General features: G+C 47.5%; 1 protein-coding gene across 2 annotated transcripts in view; it reads left to right on the top strand.

The window, feature by feature from the left end:
* Positions 1 to 24,992, top strand: part of LOC134608233 (CD5 antigen-like) — a 515,634-nt gene that overhangs the window by 298,599 nt on the left and 192,043 nt on the right. For both annotated transcript variants that reach the window (XM_063450897.1, XM_063450898.1), the window contains exon 3: positions 6,515 to 6,823. In XM_063450897.1, the coding sequence (XP_063306967.1) occupies positions 6,515 to 6,823 (309 nt within the window). The remainder of the gene's footprint in view (positions 1 to 6,514; positions 6,824 to 24,992) is intronic.

The following is a 24,992-nucleotide window of genomic DNA, read 5'->3' on the forward strand; positions in this document are numbered from 1 at the left end:
TCTGAAACTGCTATGCTTTCAGCTGCAGGGTTAAAACTAGAGGGACCTGACACCAGGGGCGTACCTAGAGCATTTGGCACCCGGGGCGGGTCCTATTTTTGGCATCCCCCCTGCCCCCGTCCCCCTCAAATTTAAATATAAAAACAACCAATTTTTTTATGTATTTAGCACTAAGCAGTGTTTGTGTGTTTGAATGTATGCATGTTTTTGTATGGAGTATATGTGAGTGAATGTAGCGGTGTGTTTGTATGTAGTGTTGGCGTTTGAATGCAAGCATGCATTTGTGTGTTGTGTGGTATTTGAATGCAGTGGTATGGTTATATATAATGGTGGGGTGTGTATGTAGTGTTGACGTTGAAATGCATGAGTGTATTTGTGTGTAGTGTTGGCGAGATTTTTAGATGTCTGCACATATACACATACACGGACATACACACATGCAGATACATATACACACAAACACAGTCACACACAGATACACATTGACACACATGCAGACATCGTGGCGACTCTAGGAACAATATATATGTGGGGGGGGGGGGGCACATAAGATACCACAGTCAAAACAGGAGGGGGAGGGGGAGCAGTAAAACTTCTCACTAGGGGATGGGATAATATGCTGCCATTGGCTGTCTGATGCCAGCATGCTGTGTTCTGCATGCTGGCATCTGACTACACATTTGCATATTATTCACATTAGCCACCCAGATTTCTTGTTGTGGGCTGGCTGGCTCTTAATTTCAATCTTTGTTTAGCAGATAACTCCTCTATTTGCTATCCTTTGTGGGATTGCCATATTTAAGGACACAAAATAAGGTGCTATCTGCTAAACAGCACCCTCATTTAGTATCTCTAAATATGGAAATCTCACATACGGGCACCAATTCAGGGAATGATCTACTAAACAGCTAAAGGATAAAAAAATGCCCTTTTCTTTTTTCAGTTGTTTAGCAGATAAATCCCTTATTTGTTATCCTTATGTGGGATTGCAATATTTAAGGACAGGAAATAAGGGAGCTATCTACTAAACACATACGCAGAGATACACAGAATCACACATAATCACAGATTTACACAAACACAATCACTGACCCACACACATACAATCACAGACACACAATCACATACACACACAAATATTACATACATACACACATTTAATCATTAAGAGGTCCACCCTGCCTCCCTACCTTGCTCTAGAAGGGCTGGAGTGGATCCTCAGTCCCTGGTGGTCAGTGGTTGCTGCTGGGATCTCAGTGCTCTTTCTGCACAGTTCCATCGCACGCCCTGTAATGATGCCAAGGCCGCGATGACATCATATCCTGGCTGCCGGCTCACTGCAGGGCGAAGACCGTCAGACACAGTCAGAAGCACACAGTCCCACACACAGTCACTCACACACAGTTACAGGCAGACAGTCAAACATGCAGGCAATCACACAAGCAGACAGTCACACATACACACACAGATTCACAGACAGTCACACCCACAATCACAGGCAGACAGTCACACATACACACAACACAGTCACAGGCAGTCACTCACACACACACACACACAATCACAGGCAGTCACACAAACAGTCACAGACAGTCACTCACACACACACACACACACAATCACAGGCAGACAGTCACACACAGTCACACAGACAATCACAGTCATACAGTCACACACACAGTGGCACACACACACACACAGCCACAGACAGTCACACAGACAATCACAGTCATACAGTCACACACACAGTGGCACACACACACACACAGCCACAGACAGTCACACACACACACACAATCAAAGACAGTCACAATTAGGGATTGACCGATATTGATTTTTTAGAGCCGATACCGATACCGATAAGCTGTGAACTTTCAGGCCGATAGCCGATAACTTGCCGATATTCTGTACATTTACCATTTTGAAAAAATAAACTCTTTCTAACGGTAAATGCACAAAATATACATGCCACATGTAGTGGATGAAGTGTATTTAGACAGGGGAGCTGTGTGTGTAGTGGATGCAGTGTGTATTTGTGTAGTGTGTATATATAGTGTATGCAGAGTGTATAGTGAATGCAGTGAGTGTTTGTGTAGTGTGTGTGTGTATATATATATAGTGAATGCAGAGTGTGTATAGTGAATGCAGAGTGTGTGTTTGTATAGTGTGTATAGTGAATATAGAGTGTGTGTTTGTATAGTGTGTGTATAGTGAATGCAGAGTGTGTGTTTGTGTAGTGTGTGTATAGTGAATGCAGTGTGTGTAGTGTGGGTAAAGTGAATGCAGTGTGTGTATATAATGCAGTGTGTTTGTTTGTGTAGTGTGTGTATGTAATGCAGTGTGTTTGTGTAGTGTGTATATATAATGCAGTGTGTGTGTTTGTGTAGTGTATGTATGTATGTAATGGAGTGTGTGTGTTTGTGTAGTGTGTATGTATGTAATGCAGTGTGTGTGTGTTTGTGTAGTGTGTATGTATGTAATGCAGTGTGTGTGTTTGTGTAGTGTGTATGTATGTAATGCAGTGTGTGTGTGTGTTTGTGTAGTGAGTATGTATGTAATGCAGTGTGTGTGTGTGTTTGTGTAGTGTGTATGTATGTAATGCAGTGTGTGTGTGTTTTTGTGTAGTGTGTATGTATTGCTGTGTGTGTGTGTTTGTGTAGTGTGTATGTATGTAATGCAGTGTGTGTGTGTGTGTGTGTGTGTGTGTGTTTGTGTAGTGATGTAATTTGTGTAAAATGGAGGGGGGGATTTTTTTATGTTTATTATTATTTTTTTTAATATTTAAATTGTGTTGTTTTTTGTTTCTTTTAGTCCCCCCCCCACCCCTCCCTGCTTCTTACCAGGGAGGGGGGGATATAGTATTCCCTGGTGGTCCGGTGGCTTGTTAAGTACTGTGGGGCGGCTGGCAGCAAGCGCTAACTTACCCTCCCAGCAGCTCCTCCAGCTCCCCAGTGTAAATCTCACGGCCCTTAGTGTCGTGCGGAGCGTTGCCATGGTAACCCGTGGCAACGCTCTGCAGCCGCGGGTCTCGTGAGATTTAGACATGGAGCTGCAGGAGCTGCTGGGAGGGTAAGTCAGCGCTTGCTGCAGGCCCCCCCAGGACCGCCGGGCTTGTAATGAGCCTGGCGGTCCTAGGAGGTATTATCGGCAATATTGGTAGCTATATTGGCCGATACCGGTCGATCCCTAGTCACAATCACAGTTACACACTCACACACAGTCAAAGACAGTCACAATCACAGTTACACACTCACACACAGTCAAAGACAGTCACAATCACAGTTACACACTCACACACAGTCAGACAGTCACAATCACAGTTACACACTCACACACAGTCAAAGACAGTCACAATCACAGTTACACACAGCACACACTCTCTCACTTACAGTAAGCTTGGGCTGGAGTAGGAGTGGATTCAGTCCCTCCTGTGCTGTAGTTGGGGAAGCAGGGACTCCTTCCTGCTTCCCCTCTGTGTGATCAGTAAGTAGCTCCGCCCCCGCATCCGGCTTGGCTCCGCCCCCACGGCCGTTTTAGCTCCGCCCCCAAATCTCCGTGCAGGTTTCCTGCTTCCAGCCCCTGCGTGTGAGCTGTGTCGGCTGCCCGGCGCCCTGCTGCTACGGCACCCGGTGCAGCCACACAGCTCACAGAATAGCAAGCCTGGCCAGCCCTGGTGGCACCCCCCTGCCTGATGACACCCGGGGCGGACCGCCCCCCCCCGCCCCCCCCTTAGTACGCCACTGCCTGACACCCAGACCACTTCATTGAGCTGATGTGATCTGGGTGTCTGTAGTGGTCCTTTAAGTGTGTGTGCATCTGCATGCACTGGCGTACATACCGCGGTCACAGCCCTGAAACCCCTGCGACCAGGTGCCCGCCGCCATGTGTTGCTGCCCCGGCCCGCGCAGAGTAAGCGCGAGGGGGGGGCCCACGGATCAATTTTCGCACCGGGGCCCCATGGGTCATGTGTACGCCACTGTGTGAATCCATATCTGCCAAGTGACCCTATGTAGGGGTAACAGTCTCTATTCTGCTCTGTGTCAGTGTGTATCATGGTCTCTGAGGACAGGTGTCAATCCATATCTTCTAAGTGAATCTATGTAGGGGGAACAGTCTCTTTTCTGCTCTGTGTCAGTGTGTATCATGGTCTCTGAGGAGGGGGAACCGTCTCTATTCTGCTCTTTGTCAGTGTGTATCAGGGGCTTTGAGGACAGGTGTCAATCCATACCTGCCAAGTGACCCTATGTAGGGGGAACAGTCTCTATTCTGCTCTGTGTCAGTGTGTATCAGGGATCCTTAGGATAGGTGTCAATTCATATCTGCCAAGTGACCTATGTAGGGGGAACAGTCTCTATTCTGCTCTGTGTCAGTGTGTATCATGGTATCTGAGGACGGGGAACAGTCTCTATTCTGCTCTGTGTCAGTGTGTATCATGGTCTCTGAGGACGGGAACAGTCTCTATTCTGCTCTGTGTCAGTGTGTATCAGGGGCTTTGAGGACTGGTGTTAATCCATACCTGCCAAGTGACCCTATGTAGGGGGAACAGTCTCTATTCTGCTCTGTGTCAGTGTGTATCAGGGGCTTTGAGGACAGGTGTCAATCCATACCTGCCAAGTGACCCTATGTAAGGGGAACAGTCCCTATTCTGCTCTGTGTCAGTGTTTATCAGGGTCTCTGAGGACAGGTGTCAATCCATATGTCAAGGTGTCAATCCATATGTCAAGGTGTCAATATGTCATATGTCAGGTGTCAATCCATATCCATTGCGATTTAGGAATGTTAGGTGATTTCTGCCCTTTATGGATTAAAACCAGACTCTGCATGCCACAGTCAAGGTGTTAGTCCCCTTGAAACAACTTTTCCATCACTTTTGTGGCCAGAAAGAGTCCCTGTGGGTTTTAAAATTCGCCTGCCCATTGAAGTCAATGGCGGTTCGCCCGGTTCGCGGGTTCGCGAACGTTTGCGGAAGTTCCCGTTCGCCGTTCGCAAACCGAAAATTTCGTGTTCGCGACATCACTACTTGCCACCAATTGTAACGAACCTCATGGACCTAGTGTGGTACCAATTGTAACGAACCTCATGGACTTAGTGTGGTAATCTCTCGATATCCTGCAAGGTCGTGTGATTAATAGCTCTCTGTCGTCATGTATCCAAACATCAGTCGAGACTTGATGAAGGGTACAACAGGAATGTTTTTTTATGGCCAGATGGCCCACTTTTATACACACACTGTATCCAGTCAAAACATAGAAATAACACGCCCAGGCTTCTCTGTGTCTGGGAAATAAGTGAGTTTGCTTTGCTTAACCCCTTAAGGACACATGACGTGTGACATGTCATGATTCCCTTTTATTCCAGAAGTTATCTCCCAGGCACTAGAGGAATAAAATATAAAACACCCCAAAACACACATAATATTAATAGGAATTCCCACAAGTCTTATATCCCTGCATAGCCCACACCTGAGTACCCAAGGTGTTCAAATAGCTCTCAGATCCCGATAATACAGAGGTAAAGTTTTGACTGACTGCACACTGACCAAATTAGTTCCATAAAAAAAGTGATAGCGGTCAGTTCCCCTTCGGCAGTCCCTAAACGAAAATAAATGAATGGTTCCCCTAGCTGGTAGGTAGCGAATGTTCATCTCGCTTGTGAGAAACTTTTCACAGAACAGCGCTCTCCTGGCTTGTCGGGAATAGAAGTAGGCATTGGTACAAAGTTACTGAGGTTCGCAAGTTAAAGTATCCGTCTTTGAGTTCCAGGCACTCAATGACCTAGTACCGCTGCCTGCGTTCGGGAGACAATGGCCGCCGTTTTCCAGAGCATGTGTTATTCGGATATACGAATGGAGGCCACCCAGAGAGAGCACTTAAGTTTGTGGTTGTTTTGAAGATAATGAGCCAAGGGTTGGTCTGTGTTCGGTAGATAAAAGTACCGAACCAAGGGGAAATAAAAGGCTTGAGGAAAATAAAAAGGGTTCCAGGGCAGTTTGCTGTTTAGGACTATGATGAGTGGGGTGCTATGTGAGACTATGATTGGGGGGCTGTGTGAAATTGTGGTACTTTCAGGTGCTGTGTGGGATTATGGAGTTTTGGGGTGATGTGTGATACTATGATTGGGTGCTCTGTGGGATTATGGAGTTTTGGGTTGCAGTGTGATACTATGATTGGGTGCTGTGTGGGATCATGGAGTTCTTGGTGCTGTGTGTGATTATGAAATTTGGGGTTCCATGTAATATTATGGAGTTTTGGGGTGCTTTGTGGGACTATGATTGGGGTAATGTGTGGTATAAGGACTATGGTGCTGGGTGGGATTATGGGCCTTGGGGTGCTGTGTGAGATTATGGAGTTTTGGAGTTCTATGTGGGATCATGCAATTTGGGATGCTATGTGAGGTTATAAAGTTTGGGAAATAGAGTGATTGGAAATTAAGCCATTTTGTTTTCATGCAAGCTGTGTGAGTCACACATTACTGCTTCTAATTATTGTTTGCTTTTCTCTGTCTTTACGTTTAGATCCCTTTGTTCTCCGCCTGTCTGGAGGGGGAAGTTCCTGTGCCGGGCGAGTGGAGATTTTCCATGATGGTGTTTGGGGCTCTGTATGTGATGATGGATGGGACTCCCTCGACGCACACGTCACATGTCGCCAGTTAGGCTGTGGAAATGCTTTACAGGCACTAGGTGCATCCCATTATGGACCTGGACCATCAAAGATACACCTGGATGAAATCGGCTGTACTGGAGCCGAGCTTGACCTGCGGGACTGTCCCGCCAGACACCAACATGACTGCACAGCACTCGAGCACGCAGGTGTCATCTGTACAAGTAAGAAAGGCTGATCAAAGATCTGTAGTGGGATGGTATAGAGCAAGTTTGCATATAATCTACACAATCTGGTAAAACAATCTCTTTAGGCAGAGAATTCGACATCCTTATTGTTCTCACTGTGAAGAACCATTTCCGCTGCTGTAAGTGAAATTTCCTCTTTGGTACAGACCTGTTAATGAAGTGGTTTCCGGAGAGCTATTGATCCCATACATGGTGTATAATGTTATCCTTTCTGATTCTCTTTTCTAACACTAAGAAGTTCAAGTATTTTAGCCTTTATGAAGAACTAATGCCTTCAATTCCCCTAATTCATTCTGTAGCTTTTTGTTTTTTTCTTAGGTGTGGTATTACCATTCATTAATGAGGAAGGAAAAATATATTTTCATCCCAAGAAGAATACTATTTTTTATGCAACACAATACCTTACTAGCCTTAGTAACCCCTACCTGACATTGCACATTGTTTACCAGCCTTCATGTATTATTTTCCCTAACTCAGTACCATGTAACGTATAATATTCTTGTACTTCCTCACCCCAAAATACTAAACTTTTTATTTATTTATTTACATTAAATCTCATGTACCATTTGGTTGCTCAGTCCAAATCCCAGTGCAGTGAAGTGCTATCCTGTTCATTATATATTACATCACCTAATCTCATCATTAGTGATGTCCCGAACGGATCGCTGGCGAATAGTTCCTGGCGAACATAGCATGTTCGCGTTCGCTGCGGATGGCGAACATATGCGATGTTTGGTCCGCCCCCTATTCGTCATCATTGAGTAAACTTTGACCCTGTACCTCACAGTCAGCAGACACATTCCAGCCAATCAGCAGCAGACCCTCCCTCCCAGACCCTCCCACCTCCTAGACAGCATACAATTTAGATTAATTCTGAAGCTGCATTCATTTTTCTTTTTTTTGTATTTTTTTTTGTGTTTATTATACATTATCCTCCAAAGCCAGTAACCTGTGTTTATTATACATTATCCCCCATAGCCAGTAACCTGTGTTTATTATACATTATCCCCCCATAGCCAGTAACCTGTGTTTGGGGGGGACCTAATGTCCTCCCCCCTGGCCCCCATCCCTGAGCAGTGGGTGGGGGCCCTAAAAAAACAATAAGGGGGGGACCTACTGCCCCCCCCCCCAGCCCCCACCCCTTAGTTCTGGGTGGGGGCCCTAAATAAAGAGAGGGGGGGACCTTCTGTCCTCCCCCTGGCTCCCACCCCTGAGCCGTGGGTGGGGGCCCTAGAAAATAATGGTGGAGGGGGACCTACCGTCCTCCACCCCGGCCACCACCTCTGAGCGGTGGGTAGGGGCCCTAAAAAAACAATAAGGGGGGGACCTACTGTCCCCCCCGGCTCCCACCCCTGAGCGGCGGGTGGGGGCCCTAAATGAAAATCCCCCCCCAATCAAGGTGACTAGGGGTCCCAAGCCTCTAGTCACCCCCCCCCACCAAAATCAAGCTATCCCCTACCTACCCCCCTCACCCTAAAAATAGTGAGGGGGGAATAAAATAACTAACCTGTAAAAAAGAATTAAACTTACCATTTGACGTCTTCTTTTTTCTAAAATCTTCATTTTTCAGCCCCCAAAAAGGCCAAATAAAAAGCCATCATACCCGACGAACTTAAAATAAAATAAAAAACTCGAGCGCAAAAAAAAAACCTGACGAAAAAGAAAAAACCCGAGCGCAAAAAAATAATCCATCTTCACCCATGGAGGGCTCCGCGCAGACTGAGCTATGCAGGGCGGGGCAAGGCTTATAAAGCCTTGCCCCGCCCTGCAATTAGGCTAAGAACACTCTGATTGGTGGGTTTAAGCCAATCAGAGTGCTCTTTGTCATGTTACACAGCATGGGAAAGTTCTTTGGAATTTTCCCACGCTGTGTAAAATGACAGAGCACTGTGATTAGATGGTTTTCAAGCCATCCAATCACAGTGCTCTGTGTCATTTTACACAGCGTGGGAAAATTCCAAAGAACTCTCCCACGCTGTGTAAAATGACACAGAGCACTGTGATTAGATGGTTTTCAAGCCATCCAATCACAGTGCTCTGTGTCATTTTACACAGCGTGGGAAAATTCCAAAGAACTTTCCCACGCTGTGTAAAATGACAAAGAGCACTCTGATTGGCTTAAACCCACCAATCAGAGTGTTCTTAGCCTAATTGCAGGGCCGGGCAAGGCTTTATAAGCCTTCCCCCGCCCTGCATTTTTTTTTTTTTTTGCGCTCGGGTTTTTTATTTTATTTTAAGTTCGTCGGGTATGATGGCTTTTTATTTGGCCTTTTTTGGGGCTGAAAAATGAAGATTTTAGAAAAAAGAAGACGTCAAATGGTAAGTTTAATTTTTTTTTTACAGGTTAGTTATTTTATTCCCCCCTCACTATTTAATTTTGGGTGGGGGGGGGTGACTAGGGGCTTGGGACCCCTAGTCACCTTGATTGGGGGGGAGGATTTTCATTTAGGGCCCCCACCCGCCGCTCAGGGGTGGGGCCGGGGGGGACAGTAGGTCCCCCCTTATTGTTTTTTTAGGGCCCCCACCCACCGCTCAGGGGTGGGGGCCGGGGGTGAGGACGGTAGGTCCCCCCCACCATTATTATCTAGGGCCCCCACCCACTGCTCAGGGGTGGGGGCCAGGGGGAGGACAGTAGGTCCCCCCTCTCTTTATTTAGGGCCCCCACCCACTGCTCAGGGGTGGGGGCAGAGGGGGAGGATGGTAGGTCCCCCCCACCATTATTATCTAGGGCCCTCACTCACTGCTCAGTGGTGGGGGCCGTGGGGAGGACACTAGGTCCACCCCCTCTCTTTATTTAGGGCCCCCACCCACCGCTCAGGGGTGGGGGCCAGGGGGGACAGTAGGTCCCCCCTTATTGTTTTTTTAGGGCCCCCACCTACCGCTCAGGGGTGGGGGCCGGGGGGAGGACGGTAGGTCAGGGGTGGGGCCCGGGGAAGAGGACGGTAGGTCCCCCCCACCATTATTATCTAGGGCCCCCACCCACTGCTCAGGGGTGGGGGCCGGGGGGAGGACAGTAGGTCCCCCCCTCTTTATTTAGGGCCCCCACCCACCGCTCAGGGGTGGGGGCCAGGGGGGACAGTAGGTCCCCCCTTATTGTTTTTTTAGGGCCCCCACCTACCGCTCAGGGGTGGGGGCCGGGGGGAGGACGGTAGGTCCCCCCCACCATTATTATCTAGGGAACCCACCCACTGCTCAGGGGTGGGGGCCGGGGGGAGGACAGTAGGTCCCCCCTCTCTTTATTTAGGGCCCCTACCCACCGCTCAGGGGTGGGGGCCGGGGGGGACACTAGGTCCCCCCCTTATTGTTTTTTTAGGGCCCCCACCCACCGCTCAGGGGTGGGGGCCGGGGGGGAGGACGGTAGATCCCCCTCCACCATTATTATCTAGGGCCCCCACCCACTGCTCAGGGGTGGGGGCCGGGGGGAGGACAGTAGGTCCCCCCCTCTCTTTATTTAGGGCCCCCACCGCTCAGGGGTGGGGGCCGGGGGGGAGGACGTTAGGTCCCCCCCCCAGCATTCTTATCTAGGGCCCCCACCCACCGCTCAGGGGTGGGGGCCGGGGGGGAGGACGTTAGGTCCCCCCCACCATTCTTATCTAGAGCCACCACCCACCGCTCAGGGGTGGGGGCCGGGGGGGAGTACAGTTGGCTCCCCCCCTATCTTTATTTAGGGCCCCCACCCACCGCTCAGGGGTGGGGGCCAGGGGGGTAGGACAGTAGGTCCCCCCCTTATTGTTATTTAGTAGGTCCCCCCCCTTATTTTACATGCTTTACGTGGCCAGAAAGAGTCCCTGTTTTAAAATTCGCCTGCCTATTGAAGTCTATGGCGGTTCACCCGGTTCGCCCGTTCGCGAACATTTGTGGAAGTTCGCGTTCGCGGTTCGCGAATCGAAAATTTTATGTTTGCGACATCACTAGTCATCATTATTAAATTAGCAGAAAGGTGTAGCAGAGCTCTAGTCCTGACAAGGACTTTTCTCTGCTGAATCCGTAGGAACTGGAACTCTGGAATAAGGCGCTGTGAAGTGAATAGCTCTATCCCTTCCCAGTAACTGGACGACACACTGTTCTTGGAGTACAAGTGATTTATATTGTGCCACACTTGACTTTTTATGCACAGACCCCCAGCATGGGGTCTCCATACAGCACAAACCCCTCCCAGGTGTCCCTGTTTCTGGGAGATAACGGAGTCAAAGACCGGTAACTCAATTATCTCTCAGATATAGGAAACCATACATAAAATATAGGAACCCCACAAGTCCCATATCCCTGAATAGCCTGGATCTGAGCACCCAAGTTGTCCAAATAGTGCTCAGATCCCTTTGGGGGAACGGAATCGCCATTCGGGTAAAGTTCTGACCGGCCGGCCACAAGGTGATAGCCCAAAATAGTTCCAGAAAAAAGAGGGAAAAAAACTGCCGGACAACTTTTGAGAGTTCCTGTGCAAACACCAATGAATGCTCCCCCTGGCTTTTAGGGCGGAAATGCTCCCCCCAGTTGGTAGTATCTTTCTCCTGAACAGCGCTCTCCTGACTCGTCTGTGAGCGGAGCAGGCATGGACACAGTTTCCACCAAGGTTCGCGGGATCACGTTTCCGAAAATGAAAAGGAGGAGAGAAACACTGTCCTGAATAAGACGATTAAAACATAACTTTTAATGGTAGAAAATCAATAGTGAAAGATACAAAAATGAGATTACTCTCAATAAACCTCAATGTACATAGAGAGAAAAGGAGAGACAATACGTGAAATTAAAACCGTATTAAATTGATTGACATTGATTAGAATGTCACTGTAGACAGGTTCAAAGAGAATATAAATGTCTATCCCTAAACAGAAAGACTGTAGAATGAGGCTGGGCAGATCACTGAAACGTGTAACAGAAGAGTGGCTCGTCAAAATCAAAATGTTGCAATATATAGTGACTGTTGCAACTTAATGAGCATCAAAGGATATATGGTACCACAAGACAATGTTAATAGTCCAACCTAAATTAAACAGTGAGCATTGTAATGTGCCTCTAAGACTAGATAGAGCCAGACAGCCGTAATGGATATTGGCCCATCTGTCTACTGACTCCAAACATTGCCTGACTCATAGGAAATCTTGGAAGGTCTGTTTAAAGACTGAATTGCAAGGTGAAGCAGAGAGTTATATGTGAATATAGGATATTGGCTGATTGTAACATATGCAGAACTCAAATTGGTAATAAAAGGTTCTAAACACCCTTCAGATATAGTGTTGTCGCGAACCCGAAATTTTCGGTTCGCGAACGGCGAACGCGAACTTCCGCAAATGTTCGCGAACCGGCAAACCGCGCGAACCGCCATTGACTTCAATGGGCAGGCGAATTTTAAAAACAGCAGGGACTCTTTCTAGCCACAATAGTGATGGAAAAGTTGTTTCAAGGGGACTAACACCTGGACTGTGGCATGCCAGAGGGGGATCCATGGCAAAACTCCCATGGAAAATTGCACAGTTGATGCAGAGTCTGCTTTTAATCCATAAAGGGCAGAAATCACCTAACATTGACACCTGTCCTCAAAGCCAAGCCCTGATACACACTGACACAGAGCAGAATAGAGACTGTTCCCCCTACATAGGGTCACTTGGCAGATATGGATTGACACCTGTCCTCAAAACCCCTGATACACACTGACACAGAGCAGAATAGAGACTGTTCCCCCTACATAGGGTCACTTGGCAGATATGGATTGACACCTGTCCTCAAAACCCCTGATACACACTGACACAGAGCAGAATAGAGACTGTTCCCCCTACATAGGGTCACTTGGCAGATATGGATTGACACCTGTCCTCAGAGACCATGATACACACTGACACAGAGCAGAATAGAGACTGTTCCCCGTCCACAGAGACCATAATACACACTGACACAGAGCAGAATAGAGACTGTCCCCCCTACATAGGGTCACTTGGCAGGTATGGATTGACACCTGTCCTCAAAGCCCCTGATACACACTGACACAGAGCAGAATAGAGACTGTTCCCTGTCCACAGAGACCATGATACACACTGACACAGAGCAGAATAGAGACTGTTCACCGTCCACAGAGACCATGATACACACTGACACAGAGCAGAATAGGGACTGTTCCCCCTACATAGGGTCACTTGGCAGATATGGATTGACACCTGTCCTCAAAACCCCTGATACACACTGACACAGAGCAGAATAGAGACTGTTCCCCCTACATAGGGTCACTTGGCAGATATGGATTGACACCTGTCCTCAAAACCCCTGATACACACTGACACAGAGCAGAATAGAGACTGTTCCCCCTACATAGGGTCACTTGGCAGATATGGATTGACACCTGTCCTCAGAGACCATGATACACACTGACACAGAGCAGAATAGAGACTGTTCCCCGTCCACAGAGACCATCATACACACTGACACAGAGCAGCATAGAGACTGTCCCCCCTACATAGGGTCACTTGGCAGGTATGGATTGACACCTGTCCTCAAAGCCCCTGATACACACTGACACAGAGCAGAATAGAGACTGTTCCCTGTCCACAGAGACCATGATACACACTGACACAGAGCAGAATAGAGACTGTTCACCGTCCACAGAGACCATGATACACACTGACACAGAGCAGAATAGGGACTGTTCCCCCTACATAGGGTCACTTGGCAGATATGGATTGACACCTGTCCTCAAAACCCCTGATACACACTGACACAGAGCAGAATAGAGACTGTTCCCCCTACATAGGGTCACTTGGCAGATATGGATTGACACCTGTCCTCAAAACCCCTGATACACACTGACACAGAGCAGAATAGAGACTGTTCCCCCTACATAGGGTCACTTGGCAGATATGGATTGACACCTGTCCTCAGAGACCATGATACACACTGACACAGAGCAGAATAGAGACTGTTCCCCGTCCACAGAGACCATCATACACACTGACACAGAGCAGAATAGAGACTGTCCCCCCTACATAGGGTCACTTGGCAGGTATGGATTGACACCTGTCCTCAAAGCCCCTGACACACACTGACACAGAGCAGAATAGAGACTGTTTCCTGTCCACAGAGACCATGATACACACTGACACAGAGCAGAATAGAGACTGTTCACCGTCCACAGAGACCATGATAAACACTGACACAGAGCAGAATAGAGACTGTTCCCTGTCCACAGAGTCCATGATACACACTGACACAGAGCAGAATAGGGACTGTTCCCCCTACATAGGGTCACTTGGCAGATATGGATTGACACCTGTCCTCAAAGCCCCTGATACACACTGACACAGAGCAGAATAGGGACTGTTCCCCCTACATAGGGTCACTTGGCAGATATGGATTGACACCTGTCCTCAAAACCCCTGATACACACTGACACAGAGCAGAATAGAGACTGTTCCCTGTCCACAGAGACCATGATACACACTGACACAGAGCAGAATAGAGACTGTTCACCGTCCACAGAGACCATGATACACACTGACACAGAGCAGAATAGGGACTGTTCCCCCTACATAGGGTCACTTGGCAGATATGGATTGACACCTGTCCTCAAAACCCCTGATACACACTGACACAGAGCAGAATAGAGACTGTTCCCTGTCCACAGAGACCATGATACACACTGACACAGAGCATAATAGGGACTGTTCCCCCTACATAGGGTCACTTGGCAGATATGGATTGACACCTATCCTAATGATCCCTGATACACACTGACACAGAGCAGAATAGAGACTGTTCCCCCTACATAGGGTCACTTGGCAGATATGGATTGACACCTGTCCTCAAAACCCCTGATACACACTGACACAGAGCAGAATAGAGACTGTTCCCCCTACATAGGGTCACTTGGCAGGTATGGATTGACACCTGTCCTCAAAGCCCCTGACACACACTGACACAGAGCAGAATAGAGACTGTTTCCTGTCCACAGAGACCATGATACACACTGACACAGAGCAGAATAGAGACTGTTCACCGTCCACAGAGACCATGATAAACACTGACACAGAGCAGAATAGAGACTGTTCCCTGTCCACAGAGTCCATGATACACACTGACACAGAGCAGAATAGGGACTGTTCCCCCTACATAGGGTCACTTGGCAGATATGGATTGACACCTGTCCTCAAAGCCCCTGATACACACTGACACAGAGCAGAATAGGGACTGTTCCCCCTACATAGGGTCACTTGGCAGATATGGATTGACACCTGTCCTCAAAACCCCTGATACACACTGACACAGAGCAGAATAGAGACTGTTCCCTGTCCACAGAGACCATGATACACACTGACACAGAGCAGAATAGAGACTGTTCCCCCTACATAGGGTCACTTGGCAGATATGGATTGACACCTGTCCTCAAAACCCCTGATACACACTGACACAGAGCAGAATAGAGACTGTTCCCTGTCCACAGAGACCATGATACACACTGACACAGAGCATAATAGGGACTGTTCCCCCTACATAGGGTCACTTGGCAGATATGGATTGACACCTATCCTAATGATCCCTGATACACACTGACACAGAGCAGAATAGAGACTGTTCCCCCTACATAGGGTCACTTGGCAGATATGGATTGACACCTGTCCTCAAAACCCCTGATACACACTGACACAGAGCAGAATAGAGACTGTTCCCCCTACATAGGGTCACTTGGCAGATATGGATTGACACCTGTCCTCAAAACCCCTGATACACACTGACACAGAGCAGAATAGAGACTGTTCACCGTCCACAGAGACCATGATACACACTGACACAGAGCAGAATAGAGACTGTTCACCGTCCACAGAGACCATGATACACACTGACACAGAGCAGAATAGAGACTGTTCCCTGTCCACAGACACCATGATACACACTGACACAGAGTGTCCGCGTGAAATAGGGCCGTGAGTAATGACGTCACGGGTAGCCTGCCCATAGTATCGCATAGGGTGGAAGAGCTGATAGGACATCTGAAACGTATTGGGATGGAGATGCTTAATTGTTCTCCAAAATGCTTGACACCACCCCATAGTGAATCTCTGCAAACTTTAATACCATCAGAGGAGGAAGAATGTGGCAGCCCACTGGGATTATTCGAAAAATTTCAAATTGATGATTTTCCAGACCCTGGGGTTGACATTAGTCCAGATTTACATCTTGTGACCCATGAGGATGTTCCAGGCACTACTTGTGAAATAAAGACAGATAATAAAGTGAATGATCCTTCTCCTTGGGACTTGCACCCTGTCGTTGAAGGTGGAGTAGGCAATGGCAAGAGCATGCTGTGGGTAGTCAGTGCAAACACTCTCTTCCCGGTGAATAATGAGGAGACTAACTATGATGACGTTATTTGCGTTGAAAGTAATGATGCCAGAGATCTTTTGAAACCATATGGAAGGAACGAATTGGTTAAAAGAAAGGCAAGAGACCACCTGCATATAGACAAGAATACGCATAAGAGAAAGAAGAGAACAGGTGAAAAAGAGAAGCGACAGACTGCCTATCTGCAAATAGTTGAGTTATGTCCTGAAGATGTCCGTGTTACCACAGTGCAGACTCTGTTTGATACACTACTGAGGAGAGTCATAGAAACCCCAGATCTTCAAGTATTGGATGAGTCGGTGCGTGGAGTTGCAGAGAACGTAGAACAAGAAATATTTAAACTTTTCCTGTGTACTGACAGCAGATATACATAGGGTCACTTGGCAGATATGGATTGACAAAGCCCCTGATACACACTGACACAGAGCAGAATAGGGACTGTTCCCCCTACATAGGGTCACTTGGCAGATATGGATTGACACCTGTCCTCAAAACCCCTGATACACACTGACACAGAGCAGAATGGAGACTGTTCCCTGTCCACAGAGACCATGATACACACTGACACAGAGCAGAATAGAGACTGTTCACCGTCCACAGAGACCATGATACACACTGACACAGAGCAGAATAGGGACTGTTCCCCCTACATAGGGTCACTTGGCAGATATGGATTGACACCTGTCCTCAAAACCCCTGATACACACTGACACAGAGCAGAATAGAGACTGTTCCCTGTCCACAGAGACCATGATACACACTGACACAGAGAAGAATAGGGACTGTTACCCCTACATAGGGTCACTTGGCAGATATGGATTGACAAATCCCTGACAAACAGCTACCACATGCAAGGAAGGCAGCAGGGGCGCAAATGACCCACTCCCGACGCGGGAAGGTAGTGACGACAAATAACAATACAGGACTCTTTAGAGGCCCTGTAATTGTAATCAGTCCACTTGAAATCCTTTAACTTTGATCAATTGGAGGGAAGTCTGGTGCAGAGCCACTGACCCATGCGCAGGGCCAGCCTTAGGCCTTTGGGCGCCCTGTGCAAGAAATATTCACCCTGTCACACCCATGTGCAAGAAATCTTCACCCTGTCACACACACACACACAGGCAGACAGCCATACACACGCACACACACAACTGCGACTGACTAGGTTTGTCACCTCCTCAAAAGGACGCATGAGCCTACAGGCATTGCGCATGAGCGTCCAGTAACGTGGCAAAAAAATTCCCAGCTCCCCAGAGGCTGTCCTAGCACCCCGGTCATACAAATATTCATTAACAGCTTTTTCTTGTTGGAGCAGGCGGTCGAACATTAGGAGTGTTGAATTCCAACGTGTAGGGCTGTCGCAAATCAAGCGCCTCACTGGCATGTTGTTTCGCCGCTGGATATCGGCAAAGTGAGCCATGGCCGTGTAGGAACGCCTGAAATGGCCACACACCTTCATGGCCTGCTTCAGGACGTCCTGTAAGCCTGTGTACTTATGCACAAAGCGTTGTACGATCAGATTACACACATGTGCCATGCACGGCACATGTGTCAACTTGCCCAACTTCAATGCCGCTATCAATTTTTTTCCGTTGTCACACACCACTTTGCCGATATCCAGTTGCTGCGGAGTCAGCCACTTTTCCACCTGTGCGTTCAGGGCGGACAGGAGTGCTTGTCCGGTGTGACTCTCTGCTTTCAAGCAAGTCAAACCCAAGACGGCGTGACACTGCCCGATCCGGGATGTGGAATAGTACCTGGGGAGCTGGGGGGGTGCCGTTGATGTGGAGCAAGACGCAGCAGCACAAGAGGACTCAGCCGAGGAGGTTATGGAAGAGGATGGAGTAGGAGGAGTAGAGGAGGTGGCAGCAGGACTGCCTGCAATTCGTGGCGGTGTCACCAACTCCTCTGCAATGCCACGCATTCCTTGCTTGTCACCCGTCAGCAGGTTTACCCAATGCGCAGTGTAGGTGATATACCTGCCCTGACCATGCTTTGCAGACCAGGTATCAGTGGTCAGATAGACCCTTGCCCCAACACTGTGTGCCAGACATGCCATGACTTCCTTTTGCACAATCGGGTACAAGTTGGGGATTGCCTTTTGTGAAAAGAAATTCCGGCCGGGTACCTTCCACTGCGGTGTCCCAATAGCTACAAATTTTTTGAACGCCTCAGACTCAACCAGATTGTATGGTAAAAGCTGGCGGGCTAATAGTTCGGACAAGCCAGCTGTCAGACGCTGGGCAAGGGGGTGACTTGGTGACATTGGCTTCTTACGCTCAAACATGTCCTTGACAGACACATGACTGTGGGCAGATGAGCGGGAACTGCTCAAGGCGGGAGACGGAGTGGCGGATGGTTGAGAGGGGGCAAGAAGGACAGCAGTGGTTGACGTGGCTGAAGATGCTGGACCAGGAGGAGGATGGCGGCTTAGAGTAGGCGTGCTGCTTGTACTCATGTGTTGATCCCATAGGCGTTTGTGATGTGAGATCATGTGCCTACGCAAAGCAGTTGTACCTAGGTGGGTGTTGGACCTCCCACGACTCAGTTTCCTTTGGCACAGGTTGCAAATGGCATCGCTGTTGTCAGAGGCAGACACACAAAAAAAATGCCACACTGCTGAGCTCTGCAATGACGGCATTCTGGTGGTGGACACAGCATGCGTTGATTGGCGTGCTGTCGGGCTGACCCCGGGTGCCGATGCATGCTGTCTGACTGTGCCACTAGCTCCTTGCGACGACCCCCCCCCTGCTTCCAACTCGTCTCCTCCTCCTCTCTGTCTCCCCATCTGAACTTTCGCCCTGTTCTTCTTCTTGCCGAGCGGGCACCCACGTGACATCCATGGACGCATCGTCATCATCAACCGCTTCGCTTGTATCTGACAACTCAGAAAAGGAAGCAGCAGCGGGTACAACATCATCATCATCACACCGTACCTCCATGTGTTTAATGCTGCCTGCCTGAGACATATCCCTGTTATCTACATCCTCTAGCAATAATGGTTGCGCATTACTCATTTCTTCAAACGGGTGTGTGAATAACTCCTCTGACATACCAAGTAAAGCGGCTGTGGTGCTAGTTTTGGTGGTGGCGGCAGGCGGGTGAGTGCTATCTTGAGAGGTGCCTGAAGCTAAGCTGGAGGAGGATGGTGCGTCAAGGTTCCGAGCGGAGGCTGTACAAGATTGGGTGTCCTGTGTTAGCCAGTCAACTAAGTCCTCAGAACTTTTCAAGTTCAGGGTAAGTGGCTTCTGAAAACTGGGCATTATTCTAGGGCAAAAGGGAATCACAGCACCACGACCACGACGGCCCCTGCGGGGTGGCCTGCCTCTGCCTGTCATTTTTTGGGGGATTAGTGGTACTATGCGTGCAAGCTACTGTGAGACCAGATATGATTGGCAATGTGCACTGGAACAGTTCTGCAGAGCACACACTGTAGGCCTGAGACACCCGCTTGAAGACAAGTAACTGCTATTCAATCTATAACAGTGAAAAACAAATTTTGGTTTTAAAAGCACGCTATAGAGACACCAGATATGATTGGCAATGTGCACTGGAACAGTTCTGCAGAGCACACACTGTAGGCCTGAGACACCCGCTTGAAGACAAGTAACTGCTATTCAATCTATAACAGTGAAAAACAAATTTTGGTTTTAAAAGCACGCTATAGAGACACCAAATATGATTGGCAACTGTCAAAGCACACTGGAACAGGTCTGCAGAGCACACGCTGAAGTAGGCCTGACACCCAGACGCTTGCAGACAACTAACTGATCTTCTATTACAGTGAAAAAAAATGATTTCTTTAAAATCTAAAGCTTAAGCTATTGTTATAAACAGATATGAGTGGTGGCACTGACTGTGCAAATGGGCAAGGCATCCAACCTGACACAGAAGCTGGCAGGCAGGTAACTACTCTTCTATTACAGTGAAAAAAATTATTTATTTTAAATGTAAAGCTTAACCAATTGTTAAAACAGATATGAGTGGTGGCACTGGGCAAGTAGGCACAGTATCCAATGTGAACCTCACACAGAAGCTGGCAGGCAGGCAACTGCTCTTCTATTACAGTGGAAACAAAATTTTGGTTGTAAAAGCACGCTATAGAGACACAAGATATGAGTGGCAACTGTCAAAATACGCTGGCAGGGTTGTGCAGGGCACACGCTGAAGGAAGGCCTGACAGAGCCGCTTAAAGGCCACTGACTGTCTGCTATTAGCTTACACTGGAAACCTTTTTTCTTTGTAAAAGCACGCTAAAGAGACACCAGATATGATTGGCAACTGTCAAAGCACGCTGGCACAGGTCTGCAGAGCACACGCTGAAGTAGGCCTGACACCCAGACGCTTGCAGACAACTAACTGCTCTTCTATTACAGTGAAAAAAAAATATTTATTTTAAATGTAAAGCTTAACCAATTGTTAAAACAGATATGAGTGGTGGCACTGGGCAAGTAGGCACAGTATCCAATGTGAACCTCACACAGAAGCTGGCAGGCAGGCACCTGCAATTAAATTACACAGGAAAAAAAAAAAAAAGCAGCCTGATGTTCTAGCCCTAAAAAGGGCTTTTTGGGGTGCTGTCCTTACAGCAGAGATCAGATGAGTCCTTCAGGATTGTAGTGGACACTGAATACCCTAGCCTAGCTATCAATTTCCCTATCTAATCAGCAGCAGCTAAACTTTCCCTCCTCTCACTAAGCATGCATCTTCCGAATGAATCGAAAATGGATGCTGGGAGGGAGGTTGGAGGGTGTGGAAGGGAGGGAGTGCTGCTGATTGGCTGGAATGTGTCTGCTGACCGAGAGGCACAGGGTCAAAGTTTGCCCAATGATGACGAATAGGGGGCGGATCGAACTGCGCATGTGTCCGCCCGCCGTGGCGAATGCGAACACGCTAATTTCGCCAGGAACTGTTCGCCGGCGGACAGTTCGGTACATCACTATTCAGATATATATCTGTGCCTTCAAGGGCACCTAGCAAGTAGAAAAACTACTGTTCTAGCTGTATCTGCATATGTAAGTTAACATATAGAGCAAATTTGCAAAAAATGGAGCAGAGAAAAGAAAAAGAATATATTGAAATACAGAGCTGCTTGGCCGTGTCAAAATATTTGGCCACTGGATTTGTTGCCAAACAATAGACACTATTTGGTACTAATATAAGCAAAACTCAACTTCATAATGATAGATTCGCGAAAAATCTTTATCAGTATATCTGTGCCTTCGAGGGCACCTGTCTACAACACCAACTGCTAAAATAGCCAGCTAACAGACAAAATCCACTATTCACTATAAATGTTCTTTTAATCATTTTATACAGGACAGTGTTTCTCTCCTCCTTCTCTTTAAATTCTAAATCAGGGTTAACCCCTTCACTGCCCTACTGATTTATTTCATATCAGGCTTCCACTTTGTTCATTTTCGAACGTTTCCAAAAATGGTTCCATACGTTCAACGACCATGTACTTCGTTCCCTTCGTTCGGGGACAAAATGGCTGCTATTCACTTGAATATGACCCTTTAAAAACCCTTCTAATTATCACTCACCGATCAATAATTTCAAGGCAAAGATTTTAATCCCTTCTTTAATATCGAAACCACATTCGCTTTTTCCAATCTTCCCAAAAGAAATGTATCCTGAAAGACTAAAAGTGTGGATATTACAAAACGAAGTCCTCGATTTAATACGGGATACGCTTTTCAAATGATTTAATATTTTTATATTAACTTTTAAAATTATTTTGTCAAAATAATAAAATATCAAAAAAATCTATCAATATGGAAAAAAATCTAAATAATTAAAATATTATTTAGAATACTGAATTATTTGAATAGTTTAAATAGATGGAAAAGGTGGAAAATTGATGAATATTTAATCTAGTTTCTCATGTTACCAAGGGCACGAGATTCATAAATATTGTGAGCTGCAATATAATTGGTCTCAATATATGGCTGCAATTTAATTGGTCTCAATATATGGCTGCAATTTCATTGGTCTCAATATAGGGCTGCAATTTAATTGGTCTCAATATATGGCTGCAATTTAATTGGTCTCAATATATGGCTGCAATTTAATTGGTCTCAATATATGGCTGCAATTTAATTGGTCTCAATATATGGCTGCAATTTAATTGGTCTCAATATATGGCTGCAATTTCATTGGTCTCAATATATGGCTGCAATTTAATTGGTCTCAATATATGGCTGCAATTTAATTGGTCTCAATATATGGCTGCAATTTAATTGGTCTCAATATATGGCTGCAATTTAATTGGTTTCAATATATGGCTGCAATTTAATTGGTCTCAATATATGGCTGCAATCTAATTGGTCTCAATATATGGCTGCAATTTAATTGGTCTCAATATATGGCTGCAATTTAATTGGTTTCAATATATGGCTGCAATTTAATTGGTTTCAATATATGGCTGCAATTTAATTGGTTTCAATATATGGCTGCAATTTCATTGGTTTCAATATATGGCTGCAATTTAATTGGTCTCAATATATGGCTGCAATTTAATTGGTTTCAATATATGGCTGCAATTTCATTGGTTTCAATATATGGCTGCAATTTAATTGGTCTCAATATATGGCTGCAATTTAATTGGTCTCAATATATGGCTGCAATTTAATTGGTCTCAATATAGGGCTGCAATTTAATTGGTCTCAATATATGGCTGCAATTTAATTGGTCTCAATATATGGCTGCAATTTAATTGGTCTCAATATAGGGCTGCAATTTAATTGGTCTCAATATATGGCTGCAATTTAATTGGTCTCAATATATGGCTGCAATTTCATTGGTCTCAATATATGGCTGCAATTTAATTGGTCTCTGTAACGGAGCTCCGTGTACCCCGACCGAGTACCCTCCGTTGATGGATGCTCCTAGCGCTCTCAGAGGACTCCAAGCACTGCAGACGACACCACAACCACCGCAGACTCCACAACCGCCGTAGCTTAACTGGAGCCGCGCCGTCTTCCGTCCACCCTGGAATGAACCTTCAGCATTCAGGAACGTGTGGGGAAGATCTCTCCTCCTGGAGAGCATATCCGGAACAAGCTCTTAAAAGAGCTAAGTGATTAAGAGCTCAGGGGAATATGCAGCGCATAGCAATCCCCAGTGTGATATAGCAGTTCCCTCCAATAACGAGACAAGGCTACGTATTGAGGGTCAGAAGAGGTCTGAGGACTGGAACACCCAGCCTGCTTTTTATTAGGATCAGGTACATACAGAACACTCCCAGGGGGAGGATGAAAACAACCAATAATACAGATGGTAACACCCCCACGTCTCCTCCCCTCAGATAACTACATAACCCAATTAAAATGTCCACATTTTTCCACCAGTTCTGGATGTACCCCAAAAACAGGGGGTACAGCTTTAAATCTGGTAGCGCTGGATAGCTCTCCTTCAGGGGGACAATATATCCAAAAATCACCCCATTCGGATGTACAGTTCGGGAGATACAACGTTCCAAAGTTTTGACCGACCGCACAGACCAACTAGCCGAAATTAGTTCCATGAGTTTTGGCCTTGCGGTCGGTCTCCGTTCGCACGGTAAAAAGGTATGATACTCTGGCCATCCATGCGAATCGCGGGGTTCGCTGGAATCCCCATAGATGATTGCATATAACTACCGAACGAGGGGACGTTCGGTAGTTTCCGTACGAACTTATGGAGGTCTGGAGGATTCAGCGGTGTTCGCCTGTTTGCGTATCCGTTTTCAGTTCCATGCGGTTACAGGCAAACACCGCTGTTCGCACACAAGATGGCCGCGAACACGTGGAAAAGTCCCGAAATGGCGGCCACCTATTCAGAGCACAAAGAATTCGCATGAAATCATGCGAACGGCTGTATTCTCCAGTAATGGCATTCTCATGCACTATATTCGCCTAAATCCCCTGGCTGTTAGGTTATATTAGCAGTCCAAACCTACAGCATAGATAAAGGGAAAAAGACAGTCTAATACAAGTCCATATGCCGGAATACAGGGTTTGCAGTGCAATATAGTCCAGGACCATAGTCGCAGGGAAGGAGGCGGGCAAGCAGGCCTCTCCAGGACAAAGTGGCGAAGGGCACTTCGTCACACATCTCCCCTTTGGGGGGAAGACTAACCAGGCACCTGACCTTCTGTCGGTCAGTGCCTCCGTTAGTCGATCCACCAACCCACAATAAACAGATGTCCGAGTGGCCCCCCCACAACATCAAAGTACAGGAACAGCCTACCCCCAACACACAGTTACTGCACCTGGGTATTTGGCTGTGGTAATGAGGCCACATGCCGAGGGTACTTGAAGGGCAGAGGCCAACTGCACTCTGCCCAGATGCCAGCTCTTCTGCTGGGGTAGCCTGCAGGACATCAGGCTCTGGACCAGGGACAAAGGTAGGGCAGAGGCCGACTGCACTCTGCCCAGCTGCCAGCTCTTCTGCTGGGGTAGCCTGCAAGACATCAGGCTCTGGACCAGGGAAAAAGGTAGGGCAGAGGCCGACTGTACTCTGCCCAGATGCCAGCTCTTCCACTGGGGTAGCCTGCAGGACATCAGGCTCTGGATCAGGGACAAAGGTAGGGCAGAGGCCGACTGCGCTCTGTCCAGCTGCCAGCTCTTCCGCTGGGGTAGCCTGCAGGACATCAGGCTCTGGACCAGGGACAAGGGTAGGGCAGAGGCCGACTGCGCTCTGTCCAGCTGCCAGCTCTTCCGCTGGGGTACTGAGACCATAGTCCGGCTCAGTAGTCAAGGGAACATGGACGTCAGGAGGGGTTAGCATCGCCTCCGTTAACCCTGGTGCCACGCTAGGGGTTAGCTGGGGAGGG

This window comes from Pelobates fuscus, chromosome 4 (genome assembly GCF_036172605.1).
Source record: "Pelobates fuscus isolate aPelFus1 chromosome 4, aPelFus1.pri, whole genome shotgun sequence".
NCBI lineage: Eukaryota > Metazoa > Chordata > Amphibia > Anura > Pelobatidae > Pelobates > Pelobates fuscus.